The sequence below is a fragment of the Rhagoletis zephyria genome, unplaced genomic scaffold (genome assembly GCF_001687245.7).
Source record: "Rhagoletis zephyria isolate East Lansing unplaced genomic scaffold, Rhagoletis_zephyria_1.1 Rzeph_scaffold_00427, whole genome shotgun sequence".
In the NCBI taxonomy this organism is placed as follows: Eukaryota; Metazoa; Arthropoda; class Insecta; order Diptera; family Tephritidae; genus Rhagoletis; species Rhagoletis zephyria.
In genome coordinates, this window is record NW_016157511.1 from 221,782 (window position 1) to 237,415 (window position 15,634).

The 15,634-nt window shown below is 41.8% G+C and overlaps 2 protein-coding genes across 2 annotated transcripts; both read right to left on the minus strand.

Moving 5' to 3' along the window:
- Positions 1-8,068: 8,068 nt before the first annotated feature.
- LOC108359639 (uncharacterized) lies at positions 8,069-8,602 on the minus strand. The gene has a single exon (XM_017611574.1). The coding sequence runs from the start codon at positions 8,600-8,602 to the stop codon at positions 8,069-8,071; it is 534 nt and encodes a 177-aa protein (XP_017467063.1).
- Positions 8,603-10,654: 2,052 nt separating this feature from the next.
- On the minus strand, positions 10,655-13,392 carry LOC108359640 (uncharacterized). Its single transcript, XM_017611575.1, has 2 exons — positions 12,713-13,392; positions 10,655-11,378 (listed from the first exon to the last, which is right to left on the minus strand). Exons 1-2 carry the CDS (start codon positions 13,390-13,392, stop codon positions 10,655-10,657), a joined length of 1,404 nt encoding a protein of 467 aa, XP_017467064.1.
- Between the last annotated feature and the right edge of the window lie 2,242 nt (positions 13,393-15,634).

Sequence of the window (15,634 nt, forward strand, 5' to 3'; positions counted from 1 at the left end):
TAAGGGTTATATTTCCCAAGCGCGGCCGAAGGCAGAAGCAAGCGCAACAGGTGGTGGACCTAACAAAGTGCATGTGCATGTGTGAAATGGCTTGGAAGAAGCTGTTATTGCATTAACTGGATTGAGAACCAGAGCTTCAGGCATAGGAGGAGTTCTGGCTTGTGGTTCAACAATTCAACCAGAAGCTGACATAGATGCGCTCATGGTAACTATGCCCGACAGTAGAGTGGCCCAAAATAATAAAGTCGGAATTTTAATGCCGCCACCCCCTAGGATTGTTCTGNGCATGTTTTCAATGGCTTGGAAGAAGCTGTTATTGCATTAACTGGATTGAGAACCAGAGCTTCAGGCATAGGAGGAGTTCTGGCTTGTGGTTCAACAATTCAACCAGAAGCTGACATAGATGCGCTCATGGTAACTATGCCCGACAGTAGAGTGGCCCAAAATAATAAAGTCGGAATTTTAATGCCGCCACCCCCTAGGATTGTTCTGAACCGAAAATAAATATACCTCTATTTTTTATTTTGAAATCAAAAAATATTTAGGGAGTACTCACAGCGCTCAAAGTTTTACATGTATATAGGAGACTTCAAATATGGATATCCAATTGTTTATTTAACCATTTTTTATGATTAAAGATTTTTTATTGGTCCCCCCATTGCATTTTCAAGGACCCATAAAATATAGTCTCCATGAAAAAATTGTTAAAGGAACAATTGGGTATTATTACCGGGAATCTCCTGAAGATAAGCAAAGTTCTCCGATCGAAAAATATTGATTTTCAAGAATTCTACACTATTTGTACGAAAAGTTGTTTTTTTTCCCCATATAAAATACATTGAAAACTTTGTGCGCTTTGAGCACACCCTAATTTTTTTTTTTCAAAATAAAAAAATAGGGGTATAATTTTTTTGGTATAGAACAATCCTAGGGGCTGGCGGCATTAAAAATGCGACCTTACTTTTTTACATACATTTTTGGACCACTTTACCCGACAGCTCCGCATACCTTTGTGAATCCATTGCCATATCGCCCTCTTACTCTGCTGCTATAATTGCAAATGCATCAGAACCCATAGTTTTCCTCAAAATATTGTAAAATTATTGCAAGTTAGAAACATCGGAGTTTTGATGACAGTATACATACTGTGAAGAAATGTCACTTTGCGAAAATTTTGAAGGTAAGAACACGTATTTAACCATTTTATTTGATTATAATGTAATTTCTTCTTTTAGATTGCAAAACAGCAGCGACTTATGCATNTATACATACTGTGAAGAAATGTCACTTTGCGAAAATTTTGAAGGTAAGAACACGTATTTAACCATTTTATTTGATTATAATGTAATTTCTTCTTTTAGATTGCAAAACAGCAGCGACTTATGCATATTCTTAAGGTATATATTGAGACTTTTTATATGTTTATAAATTTTAATTGATATTTTTGTTTGTTTACAGATTTGGGATTCACCATTAGCACCTTCAACGCTTGCATCTTCATCGCCAGGAGCACCTCCAGAACCATCTGCCCTCAGCTTCTTCATCGCCAGAAGCACCATCAGTACCTTCCGCCCTCAGCACCTTCAACGCCAGGAGCACCTTCAAAGTGTAGTTCAAACTTGTCAAATTTTGCAAAGTTGAAATAAAACTTAATTTTTGTGAACCACCATAAATGATTTGCAACTGTTAATATATATCAAAAGAAAGGTAAACCGATTACCTTTCTTTTAATTATAACACCGTTAAAATCGCTTTACGTTTTCATAAAAATTTTGCAACTTTTGTAAACAGCTATATGTAAGCAGTGAAAAAGTGGTGAAATTTTGCAAAGTTATAAGAAAAGTGAATGTTTGTAAACCAATTAAAATATTTTATAACTACTAATATATATCAAAAGGAAGGTAAATCGATTACCTTTCTTTTGATTATAATATTGTTAAAATCGATTAACTAATTTATAGAAATTTTGCAACTTTTGAAAAGATCTATATGTAAGCAGTGGAAAAGTGGTCCAATTTTGCAAAGTTGTAACAAAAGTGAATTTTTGTAAACCACTTAAAATATGTTTTAACTACTAGTATATATCAAAACAAAGGTAAATCGATTACCATTCTTTTGATGATAATATTGTTAAAATCGATTTACTATTTTATAGGAATTTTGCAACTTTCGAAAACATCTATATGTAAGAAGTGAAAAAGTCGTCAAATTTTGCAAAGTTGTAACAAAAGTGAATTTTTGTAAACCACTTAAAATATGTTTTAACTACTAGTATATATCAAAACAAAGGTAAATCGATTACCATTCTTTTGATGATAATATTGTTAAAATCGATTTACTATTTTATAGGAATTTTGCAACTTTCGAAAACATCTATATGTAAGAAGTGAAAAAGTCGTCAAATTTTGCAAAGTTGTAACAAAACTGAATTTTTGTGAACTAGTATAAATGATTTGCAACTGTTAATATACATCAAAAAAATGTTAATCGATTACCTTTCTTTTGATTATAATATTGTTAAAATCAATTGACGAATTTATAGAAATTTTGCAGCTTTTGAAAAGATCTATATGTAAGAAGTGAAAAAGTCGTCAAATTTTGCAAAGTTGTAACAAAACTGATTTTTTGTGAGCTAGTGTAAATGATTTGCAAATGGTAATAAATATCAAAAAAAAAGGTAAATCGATTACCTTTCTTTTGATTATAATATTGTTAGTATTGCTTAACTTTTTTATAGCAATTTTGCAACTTTTGAAAACAGCTATATGCAAAGGAGTAGTAGTAATAATAATCAATTAAGCAACCAGATATATATGTAAAATTATCTTTATTATTGTTAATTATAATTTTCATTCATAATATTGGTTTCTAACTATGTATATTAGGTCAACAATGCATTTTGAAAAATAAATCAAAAATATTTAAAGATTTTTTATTTAAAGTTCCTAAGGTTATTTTGAATTCGCTGTGAAGAAAATGCAACCCTGCGCCGGCCGAAGTGGGCAATACTAGACGAGTGCAGCTATATGTTTTCCTTACGAAGTATCTGAATGACTGCGACAGTGATGCAAGGCTCACACGTACAGCGGGTGGGTTGGTTGGTTGTGTGCTACCTAAGCTATCGCTCAAGAATCAGCTTATGAATTTGTATAAGTCGCCTATTGTAGCACTGGATAGATCCGTTAACTGCTCCACTATGTGTTTCCCAAAAGATTTATGTCTTAAGTAAGCCAGGCGTGGGCATTCGCACAGGAAATTAAATACTGTTTCTTCGCTGCCATCCAAGCCGCAACTGCGGCATATTCTGTTGTATGGAAGACCTATTCTACAAGCATGTTTTCCTAGCGGCCAGTGACCGGTGATAGTCGCTACAATTCTAAATACTTCTACCCTTGACCTACTTAGCAGTTCTGCTGTTCTTTTCCTGCTAAAGTCAGGCCAAAGCTCTCGTGCTATCTTGCAAGTCTGAATCTCTGACCACCTCCTCCTTGCCAGTTTCAGAAGGTGCAAGTATCACCGCTACAGATTCATCCAAACAAGCTCGCGCCTTGGCCAGTTTGTCTGCTCTCTCGTTGCCTTCTATGTTCCTATGGCCGGGAACCCAGACAAGAGAGATGGACATTGACTGAGACGCTGAGCGTAACTCCATCTTGCATTCCTTGACTAGCTTGGACTTGGTTACAGCGGATGATATAGCCAGGAGTGCTGCCTGGCTATCTGAGTAAATAACCGCTCTTTCTTTCCTGGTAGCGCTATTCCTTAGGCTTCCCAAATGCCCAGAACTTCAGCCTGAAATATGCTAGCATGGTTTTCCAGCCGGAGGGACCTATTGACACCAAGCTCCTCGGAATATGCCCCTGTCCCTACACCGCAGTCCATCTTGGACCCGTCAGTGTAGATACAGATGGTTTCCCTATCGGCAGCTTGGCCCCTTTTTCATTCCCTTCCGGATGGAAACCTCACTTGTACATTCAAGCCAAAATCGAGGGTTGATACCATATAGTCGGTGGTTTTATTTCCCATCAAAGTAAGGCCTAAGATTGAGCTATGCCCAAAGGTTCTCGATCCCCACAGCCCCGACTCTCTGAGTCTTAATGCTGAGTACATCGCGGCTTCCTTTAGGCATAGATCAATGGGCATCATATTGAGGATTACATTCAGTGCTTCTGAAGGGCAGGATTTCAGTGCCCCAGTTGTCCCCGAGCATGCCGCTCTTTGTAAGCTATTTAGTTTGCTAACATTGTATTGTTTGTCTAAGGCTGGCCACCATACTAGGGCGCCGTAGGTTAGGATCGGCCTTATGATAGCGGTGGTCATCCACATCACAAGTTTCGGTTTTAAACCCCAGTTTCTATTGAAGATCTGTTTACAAGTATAATAAGCGATGTAGGCCCCCTCTTTACGTTTCTCAACGTTAAGTTTCCAGTTTAGTTTGGTATCTAGAATTACTCCCAGATATTTTGCGTTGGACGATAGGGGTATTGTCTTCCCGCCTATGGATGGAAGTGTAAATTGGGGTATCTTATACTTATTAGTAAACAGTAAAAGCTCAGTTTTGTCTGGATTTACGTTAAGGCCACTGCCTTTAGCCCACGTGTGCAGTCTACCCAGCGCTTTTCCTAGAATTTCACTTACAGTAGAGAGAAAAGGTCCACTGACTGCTATCACTACATCGTCAGCATACGCCACTACTTTAACTCCACCTCTGTTGAGTTCTAGCAGTATGCTGTTTAGTGCTACAGCCCACAACCCACAACAGTATTCAATGTTGTTGAAGGCGCCCTCGATATCCAGAAAAGCGGCTAGAGTGTATTGCTTGAAGCGCAGTGATTTTCCGTCGATTTTCCTTTGATGTAAGCATGTTGTGCTGTTGATAGGGATTATTCCCCCAAGAACAATCTTATATATATATCTATTAGCCTTTCCAGTGCTTTAAGAACAAAGGAAGTTAGGCTTAGAGGTCTAAAGTCTTTCGCTGTTTCGTGGTTCTTCCTACCGGGCTTAGGGATGAACACTACTTTGACACGTCTCCAGTTCTGGGGGACATTTTCATACTAATACAAGCTCTATAGAGGGTTTCAAGTAGCGGTGCTATGTGCTTCTTTACATGCTGTAACATGGCCGATATTATACCATCTGGACCTGGAGATTTAAAGGGAGAGAAACTTTCCATTGCATAGATGATCTTTTCTTCGCTTATTATTGTTTCAAGTTCTGTATTTGGTATGTATGTGGGTTCCTTTCCATCTGATGCTGCTGCATTCTGTTCGCAGCCTGGAAAATGGAATTGAACTAGTGTTTCTAAAGACTCATCTGTGGAGTTTGTCCATACATAATTTATGTTTTTAATAAATGAGGGTTTAGTGTACTCCTTTGAGACGATCTTACTTAGCCTAGCTGAGTCTCTTACATTTTCTATCGAGGAACAGTAGGTTTGCCAGGACTTGGCCTTTGCTATCCTTAGTTTCTTTTTATATGATTTTAACGCACTTTTGTAGGGCACCCAATTCTTGGACCTAAAGCACTCGTTAAAAAGTTTTCTAACGCTATTTCTTAGAGTTCTAAGCTCCCCATTCCACCATGGCGGGGATTTCTTTTTCATGACACTCAGTGGGGTTGATCTTTCATAGGCTTTAGTCATCGCCCCCTCTAAGTTGCTTACGTTTCGTTCTATCTCATCTATTGAGGTAATATTTACTACCAGATTAACTTTAGTTAGTTTTCGCGTCAAAACTCTATTGTATTTCTACCAATTGGTTCTACGTGGGTTCTNAGTGCTTCTGAAGGGCAGGATTTCAGTGCCCCAGTTGTCCCCGAGCATGCCGCTCTTTGTAAGCTATTTAGTTTGCTAACATTGTATTGTTTGTCTAAGGCTGGCCACCATACTAGGGCGCCGTAGGTTAGGATCGGCCTTATGATAGCGGTGGTCATCCACATCACAAGTTTCGGTTTTAAACCCCAGTTTCTATTGAAGATCTGTTTACAAGTATAATAAGCGATGTAGGCCCCCTCTTTACGTTTCTCAACGTTAAGTTTCCAGTTTAGTTTGGTATCTAGAATTACTCCCAGATATTTTGCGTTGGACGATAGGGGTATTGTCTTCCCGCCTATGGATGGAAGTGTAAATTGGGGTATCTTATACTTATTAGTAAACAGTAAAAGCTCAGTTTTGTCTGGATTTACGTTAAGGCCACTGCCTTTAGCCCACGTGTGCAGTCTACCCAGCGCTTTTCCTAGAATTTCACTTACAGTAGAGAGAAAAGGTCCACTGACTGCTATCACTACATCGTCAGCATACGCCACTACTTTAACTCCACCTCTGTTGAGTTCTAGCAGTATGCTGTTTAGTGCTACAGCCCACAACCCACAACAGTATTCAATGTTGTTGAAGGCGCCCTCGATATCCAGAAAAGCGGCTAGAGTGTATTGCTTGAAGCGCAGTGATTTTCCGTCGATTTTCCTTTGATGTAAGCATGTTGTGCTGTTGATAGGGATTATTCCCCCAAGAACAATCTTATATATATATCTATTAGCCTTTCCAGTGCTTTAAGAACAAAGGAAGTTAGGCTTAGAGGTCTAAAGTCTTTCGCTGTTTCGTGGTTCTTCCTACCGGGCTTAGGGATGAACACTACTTTGACACGTCTCCAGTTCTGGGGGACATTTTCATACTAATACAAGCTCTATAGAGGGTTTCAAGTAGCGGTGCTATGTGCTTCTTTACATGCTGTAACATGGCCGATATTATACCATCTGGACCTGGAGATTTAAAGGGAGAGAAACTTTCCATTGCATAGATGATCTTTTCTTCGCTTATTATTGTTTCAAGTTCTGTATTTGGTATGTATGTGGGTTCCTTTCCATCTGATGCTGCTGCATTCTGTTCGCAGCCTGGAAAATGGAATTGAACTAGTGTTTCTAAAGACTCATCTGTGGAGTTTGTCCATACATAATTTATGTTTTTAATAAATGAGGGTTTAGTGTACTCCTTTGAGACGATCTTACTTAGCCTAGCTGAGTCTCTTACATTTTCTATCGAGGAACAGTAGGTTTGCCAGGACTTGGCCTTTGCTATCCTTAGTTTCTTTTTATATGATTTTAACGCACTTTTGTAGGGCACCCAATTCTTGGACCCAAAGCACTCGTTAAAAAGTTTTCTAACGCTATTTCTAAGAGTTCTAAGCTCCCCATTCCACCATGGCGGGGATTTCTTTTTCATGACACTCAGTGGGGTTGATCTTTCATAGGCTTTAGTCATCGCCCCCTCTAAGTTGCTTACGTTTCGTTCTATCTCATCTATTGAGGTAATATTTACTACCAGATTAACTTTAGTTAGTTTTCGCGTCAAAACTCTATTGTATTTCTACCAATTGGTTCTACGTGGGTTCTTGTATTTAGAGGGGGTGTAGGATACTCCGCGTAGATTAAAGAGTATCCAGCAGTGATCAGACATTGATGGCCTGTCGGAAACTCTCCAGTTATCAACGGTAACGCCATCGTTCTCAACGTTAGGTCCAACACCACCTCCCACCCAGGAAACCGGTCTGAACTTGGGAAGATAAAGGTTGGTCGGTTACCAGTATTGCAAATACTCAAACTAGTGTTTAATAAATAGTGTAGAAGTGACTCACATCGCTCGTTTTCTATTGTGCTGCCCCAAACTGGATGCCTGGCGTTTGCATCACATCCTATGACAATGGCTCGTCTGGGGTTCCGGTCAACTATAGTTTTGATTTCCGGTGGCGGACTGTCTCGTTCATGGGACATATAAGATGACACTAACAAGACGTCCTGTTGTCCTGCCGTCTCCACCTTAGCTACTTTTGTGTCTGCTGTGCTGAAATTAGAGCAAAGGAATGCATTTGTACCCTTCTTGATAATAATACACGCCCGTGGTTTACAAACCTCGCTCTTGTGGAAGAGATTGTAATTGTTGATACTAAGGCCCATTACTTCGTCGTTCTTGACCCAGGGCTCCTGTATTAGGCTAATGTCGATGTCCTCTTCGCTGAGAAGTACGACTAGACTATCTGTAGCACACTTCGAGTGCTGCAGATTTATTTGGACTATCTTACTGGTCCGGTTCATCGCTCAGTTTCACTCCCATAAGGAGTTCGCCTGCACCGGCGACGCCCGGGTCCTCTTCTACTGGGCTGACTTCACCAAGGAATACTCTTACCTTAGCTTTCCTAATGCCGAACCGAATCTTATAGTCGGCCTCTGCTAGGGCCTCCAAGGATTCGGAGCAAATCGCTAGGAGAATTGGCTTGTTTGTGGGCTTTCTCAGCTCTTCAACTTTGATGAGTTCCCACTCGTCTATTGCTGGTATGTTTTTATTATGCAGCTTTACACACCGCAGCAACTTTTCGCCAGGTTCGGCTATCGGAGGTAACCAAATGCGCGCACGGGGCCTCCTAGGGATGTCCTTGGCTGGTATGAGCTTCAGCTTCAAGCCCTCGAATGCGTCGCTAATCTTTGCTACACACCCAGCGAGGAGGTCCAAGGAGAACTGGTCCGCGCATTTGATGACCCGGTATCCCCTCAGGGATTCCGATGAGTCAAACTCTGGACGAGGACCTTCGGGGTTGTCGAGGACGTAGTCCATTACGAGACTCGACAGCATCACATCGATCTCCACCACTTTTGCTGCACTGCTAGCAGCGTTCTGCTACCTTCGTCAATAATTGAAGTCTGAAGATGGTCTCTTGCAACGTCGCTGAAGTAGCGATGCTTGGTGGATGTTGCGGACTCCGCTACATCCCCCTGCTTCAATCGTTTGCGGTCAGCTCCGTTGCCACTCTCGTTTTGAGACCTATTCCTTTTTTGGGTTTCGCTAGATCCCATGGTGGCAGTACGTTCTGTTTGGAATTTCTCATACTCTTCCACCATGGCCATATATCTACGCTTATCTTCCTCATCGCGCTTGTCTACACGTCCGGCTGCTGCAATTCTCTCTACTATGGGACTATGGCTGGCACCTTCCGTTTTACTGCTGATTCCCGCTTTTTCCTCTGAGGTGCTATGGCTGTCACCAACAGAGGAAATCGCTGTCGGGGTTGGTGGTTTTGCAGGGGATTTCAGGAGCTGTTCTTCCTTCGATAGCGTCACATCTTCCCCAGGCTTTTGTTTTTGTTCTTGCTGTTGTTGTTGTTGTTGTTTTTGTTTAATTTCTTTGTTCATTTGTAGTCCCATGAGTAGTCCGGAAGGGGTTCGTCACTCGTCCGCAGAGCCGGTATGCATGAAGAAGGCACTTCTACAACCGACCTTGCCCGGGCATCGGAGGGGACCGTTCGCGACCAGCCACATTTTACTACCCGCTGGCCATTCATCCATCGGCACGGTGGCCTTCACACCTTGGCTTGGGTAGTGTTGCGGCGCCTATGCGCTCTTGAACAACCAGAAAAATAGTGAACGAGAAATTGCATTGAATTTGACACTTGTAATTAGTCAANAATTTAATTATTACAAAGTTTATAAATATTTGTATTCAATAAGTACAAAGTAGTTACAGAAAACTTACATTTTGTTTTACTTGCGGCGCCTATGCGCTCTTGAACAACCAGAAAAATAGTGAACGAGAAATTGCATTGAATTTGACACTTGCAATTAGTCAAAGTGATACGAACGAGAGAAACACAAATTGCGATGGGTTGCCATTGCAACCTTTCGCAACATGCCCCCCTTCGTAAATTTCCTACGTCTCCTCGTATGTAATTTACCAACTCAGATTTGGCTCGTGATATTCAGTTTTGCCAGTTTAACGACAGTTCGAGTGCACAGACCGTTTACTGTCCTCACCACAGCGCTGCGAGCATGTCCGTCCTTCCCACGATGGAGGTCTATTACTATTCCTTTCGGCCATGAGTTCCTCTTCGCATTATCGTCAACGATGACCACGACGTCGTTTATTTCAACTGGTAGAATCGGTGGTTGGAACCACTTCGCGCCTCTAGTAAGGCATGGAAGGTACTCTCTGATCCAACGCTTCCAGAATTGGTTAGCTAGCTGATTTGAAATTCGAAAGCATCGACGAAGAGATGAACTCCTGTCATCATCGCATCCAGATTCTCGAATTCCGCTGGAGTTTCCTAGCATGAAGTGGTTGGGCGTAAGTGCGTCGTCGTCTGAAGTTTCCAAAGGGACGTACGTCAGAGGTCTCGAATTGAGAATATTTTCGATGTCGGCCAGAGTAGCTCTCAAAACTGCCTCGCGCAGGCTAGCTTCGTGCGTAATATCCATTAAAATAGATTTAGTTGACCGTATCATTCGTTCCCATGCCCCACCCATGTGGGGAGCCGAAGTCGGAATGTAGAACCACTCGATATGGGGATGCTTCTTCTCTAGGTCATCGCACGACAACTTTTCTATCTCGTCGATAAGCGCTCGATGACGATGACGCGATCTCCATGTGAACTGCACGAGTGGTCAGGCACGTGAACAATGCGCCCCAGCGCTTTTCTCGGTGCCGTCCAACAGTAACATCAATGGGGCCAAAATAGTCTACCCCCGTGAACGTGAATGGCCGTGTAAATGGTGATAGCCGTTCCGAAGGCAGATTTCCCATTAAAGGAGGTTGCGGCTTAGCCTTTCGATTGCGACACGTCTGACAACTTTTGGCGCAATCTCTTACCAATGTCCGCAAAGCAGCTACGCAGAATCACTGGCGCATCTCATTGACGATGATCTCGTTATGATGATGGTGAAATTTTCTATGATAAAAGTCAATTAATAATCGCGTTACTGGGTGATTCTTCGGAAGTATTAAGGGCCGCTTCACACTGACGGCCACACCATTTGCGAAATCAATTATTCCTTTTACACGAAGAAGCCCAATATCGTCAAGATAAGGCGACCATTTAAAGATGCTGGACTGCCGCTGAATTCCTTGACCATTCTTAAGGCTCTTTATCTCTCCGCTAAACGCAGCTTCCTGGCCCACGGCTATGATAACGAGCTCTGCTGCCTCAAAATCGCGCAAATCGAACAGTTTTAGTAGCGACTGAGGAGTGACCTTCAGAACCAGGCGCGGAAAACGCAAGACAAATTGCTGTGTGCAACGCAACTTTTCCCAGGAGCTAAACCTCTGCACCTCTGGGGAAATTACTGACAGCGCCACAGCATCTGCCGTGCTTATGTGATGCAGCTCTGCGGTCACATTTGAGTTAGTGACTACTAGCTCTGTTTCGGGCCAGTAAGATTCGGGCTCAGCTAGGGATTTTGGCCCTTGAAACCAGGGTGGGTTGTCGTCAAATTTACGATCCTCGTTCCATTTCGTGCCTTCATCGGCAACGTTTTCGCAAGATGGTAACCACCTCCACTCTTTAGCGCTGGAACCCTCTAGAATCTCTCCAATACGTAGCGCAACGAATTGGTGGAATTTTCTGGCATCAGAGCGTACCCAGTAAATCACATTTTTTGAGTCCGTCCAAAAAACTTGAACAGAAAGTTCCTCGCTTATAAATTTCACCAGCCGTAGACCCAGAACAGCAGCCATTAACTCCAGCCTTGGAATTGAAATGGGTCTCAACGGTGTGACCCTCATCTTTGAAGCCAGCATCGAGCAGTTCACCTCGTTAATACCCTCAGCGCGCAGATACGCCACAGCAGCATATGTGTTGATACTCGCGTCCACGAAAATATGCAATTGAGGCCCGTCGCTACACTTGGCGAGTGTGTAGCAGCGAGGGACTCTTATGTTGTTTATCGAGGATATTCGTCGAACCCAATTACACCAACTCCTTTGTTCGCCCTCTCCGATAGCCTCGTCCCAATTAACACCAGAACGCCAAATGTCCAAGAGGATGATTTTTGCTTGTATAACGACGTAGCCGAGCAGTCCAAGCGGATCCAATATTTTCATTATCGTACGTAGAACTTCTCGCTTCGAATGAAATTTAGATTCATCAAAAACTTCTTCCGAAAACTTTTCCACAAATATTCCCAGCACCTTTTCGAAAGTAGCGGTTTAGCGGGTGCGTAGACACCGATAGCATCTGCAGCAAAATAAGCTTTCATTTGTTCATCCATTCGGTCGCTATTCGTATTGTCGACTCCAATAAAAATCCGTGCCCTAGCAGCTTTGCATGGAAGGATGGGAAGGTCTTTCAGATGGGTTTTTCTGCATTGTAGCACTGTCCAATGTTTGAACAGGCAAACCTAGATGAGCAATTGTACGTACACGCTTTAAGAAGTATCGTGGAGCGTCCACCTGTGTTGATGCGATCTCGAAACTTACAAACGTGGAGTTACTTTCGTTTTGCGTAATTTCGCTAGTCCATCGCAGACACAGTGCCTCGGACGGCCCATCCAAGTCAAGATCATCAACAAGCTGATCGTTGCTGATGCTGCTATTTACGGCAGCAGGGGTGTGGAGTAGTGAATTGTGTGCCATATGGTTGCCGTCAACCCCACACTTATTCTTAGAACTGCACCGGCGAACGTAGTGAGAATTGAAACAGCGCAAGCAAAGTTTTTTTCCCGAATAAACTGCCAGCGATCGTTTCGCGAGAGCGCGGTAAATTCAGCACAGTCTGACAGCTTATGATTTGCATTAAACTTTAGGCATATAGCCACCTTCACGTTTGTATCTACCTTTTTATCAACGACTTCGTGGACTAGAATTCTCGCCCTTTGAGAGTTGAGGCCACCCTTCTTCATTTCAGTAGTATCAATTGCTGTAGTAGGTGGCTGACATATCGTTACTTGACTCGCGCACCTAGCTAGTCCAAAAAGCCATTCGTCGAATGTACCAATGTCGGCGCGACCGAGTGACATACGATAACTACCCCAATTGAGCCTTTGGTCGCTGGGCAACTTAGCTACCAAGTCATTTAGCAACGCAGGATCCTTTAAACAATCGGCAAGCCCGACCGCCTGCATTGTAGTGCGATAGTTCTGCACTGCGAGGGAAAACGCTACGAGCGTTTCCAATTTATCAGCCTTAACGCAAGGTTTTTGCCTTAATTTCGACTGCATTGTTTGGTGAATAATGTCTGGCCTACCATAAAGCATTCTCAGTGTGTTGATAGCCAGCCCCACTGTTGATGGCATCATTAACCTACCACGCACTGCTTCGAGGGCTGGCCCCTTTAAGCACTTTTGTAGTCTGATCAAATTTTCTTGATCGGTGAATCCACATCGCTCGGTGGACTGCTCGTAATTCGTGATAAATAAGGGCCAGTCCTCAGGCTTACCGGAGAAGGAAGGCAGATCCTTCGTCATCACTTGCCGACTGGAAATCTTCATTGGAGTGAAGTTGATGTCGGCTTTGCTATACTGGCTAAGAAAATTGTAAGGTGGGCCATACATTTGGGTATACGGTGGCAGTATGTTCGGTTGTGCAAAGGTTGTCGTATTTGGTTGAACTAAACCTGGAACATTCGGCGGCGGCGCCATTGTGCTATGCGTAACTGGCTGTGAATAAAACGGCTGAAATGTATTGCCGAGTGTTGTATAAGACAACGTGCTCAACGGCATGGCAGCGGAAGTGATGTTAGGTACGGCACCAATGGCATTGACAGGCATGCATGCGGTCGTATATTTGCGGGTTTGCAGCCGTAGAAGGCGATCCAGTGCCAGTAGCTGCGGCGGTGCCAGTTCTGTCAGCCTCACCAATGCTCGTTGCTGGTGGTACTCCATTGTCTTCGACAATTACGGTAATATGAGCGGAGTCTTCCATTTTAAGACCCCGATGATTAGATGACCTAGAAATTAGTCCAAAGGAAACAGCAAAATATTTCAGAATGTGGCCCCGGCAATTGGCGCGGCCCGCAATAGAATTGATATTCTAGTCTCCTTTTCAACGAGCTAAAATCTTTATTGAATTTAATTATTACAAAGTTTATAATTATTTATTTTCAATAAGTACAAAGTAATTACAGAAAACTTACATTTTGTTTTACTTGCGGCGCCTATGCGCTCTTGAAATAGTGAACGAGAAATTGCGTTGAATTTGACACTTGCAATTAGTCAAAGTGAGACGAACGAGAGACACAAATTGCGATGGGTTGCCATTGCAACCTTTCGCAACAACTGGGCTTCCCTCTTAGTTCATGTTGCCATGGTGCACCCCACACTGTGAGGTATACCATAACATCATTTAAGCTTCCCCACCACGGCAAGACGACCAACGTTGAGGAAGCCTGGGGGAAACTCGTGAAAATCTGCACACCGCCCATACAAAATTCACCAGTTTTGAAGTGAATGAAACCCGAGATTTCACCAGATTTTTCACTACTTTTGGCAGTATTAATACTCTCACTCTTTTTCTCTAACACACTCTTTTTTATTGTTTGAATGGTTGACTTGCTTTCAATTTTTCCCTTTCAATTGAGTTTCAATTTTGCTTTCAATTTTAATCAGCTTTTCAGCATTGGCGTGCGAATTTTGTGAAAATAAAAAATACTAAGCGTATGCATGCTAAATTGTTAATCTACAATGGAATTAAAATGGAAAATGGTCTTCAGAAGCTAGTTAGTTACATTGTTTTCTTGAAGACGACATGTTGATAATGAAATTGCTTCTCAAATTGAATGCAGCCTACGTAATGGCTTTCATTTTTTATGATTTTTGACAAGCAATGTATGTGAGGAAATTGAAAGGCAAAACTGATTGTGTGTCGTCAGCATAATCGGCTGTTTTTGCCTACGCGTAAAAGCATATTTAGCGCATTTAGCTCTAAATGCTACTCTAAGGCCGGTTACTCAATGTCTGGTTAACACTAATCTCCGGTAAAACATCGTTATCGACGTTACCGACTCCATGTTATATGCATGGAGCCGAACACGTCGATAATGATGTTTAAACGGAGATTAGTGTTAACCACATATTGAGTAAAAGGCCCTAAGGGCCGGTTGTTCAATGTCTGGTTATCACTACCACTACACTATCGACGATTTCGACATCATGCATGTAACATGTGATCGATAAAGCAGTAGTTGTGCTTAACCGGAGCTTCTACCTCCGATTTGTGCTAATCAGACATTGAACAACCGGCCCTAAATGTACATTTATCCATACAAAATTCGTCACCTAAATGCAACTAAATGCAATTCCATTTTACATTAAGAAATTAAATGCTAAAAGCAACGCTGTGATCTTCCAAAATTTCCACGATTCGAACATGGTTAATGAGAAAAAGTGGTAACATTGCTTTTTCGCGTATACAGTGGCTAGCTGCGTTTCAGTGATCGCCGATCGAGATTTCATTTATTATTTTACATTATTTGGATAAAGAAAAGTTACGCAAATTCAACANATACTTAGTAAATTTTTTATGTAAAATACTTCCAGATAGTTGCCTCTCCATACTCAAATGCAATGTAGTTAAAATATATTAAGGAACCATCATAAAATTAGGACTATTTTTGCATTTTTAACTTTTTGATATTTTCTTCCCCAACTTAGACTACCTCTGGTGAAAAAAAATGTACTGAGCTATAACTTTACATTACATAAAAAAATTGTTCATATAATAAAGATTTCAGAAAGGGTCCACTCTTACTGTTTCTAATAAAAAAAAGTTTTAGCCGCTTTTGTGGGCAAAGGACTGAGACACGTATTTAATTAGATTTACACGTATTTAATAGATTTAAATTTAAGTTGCTCTTGTTACCGACCAATGACATGCTAAATAGTA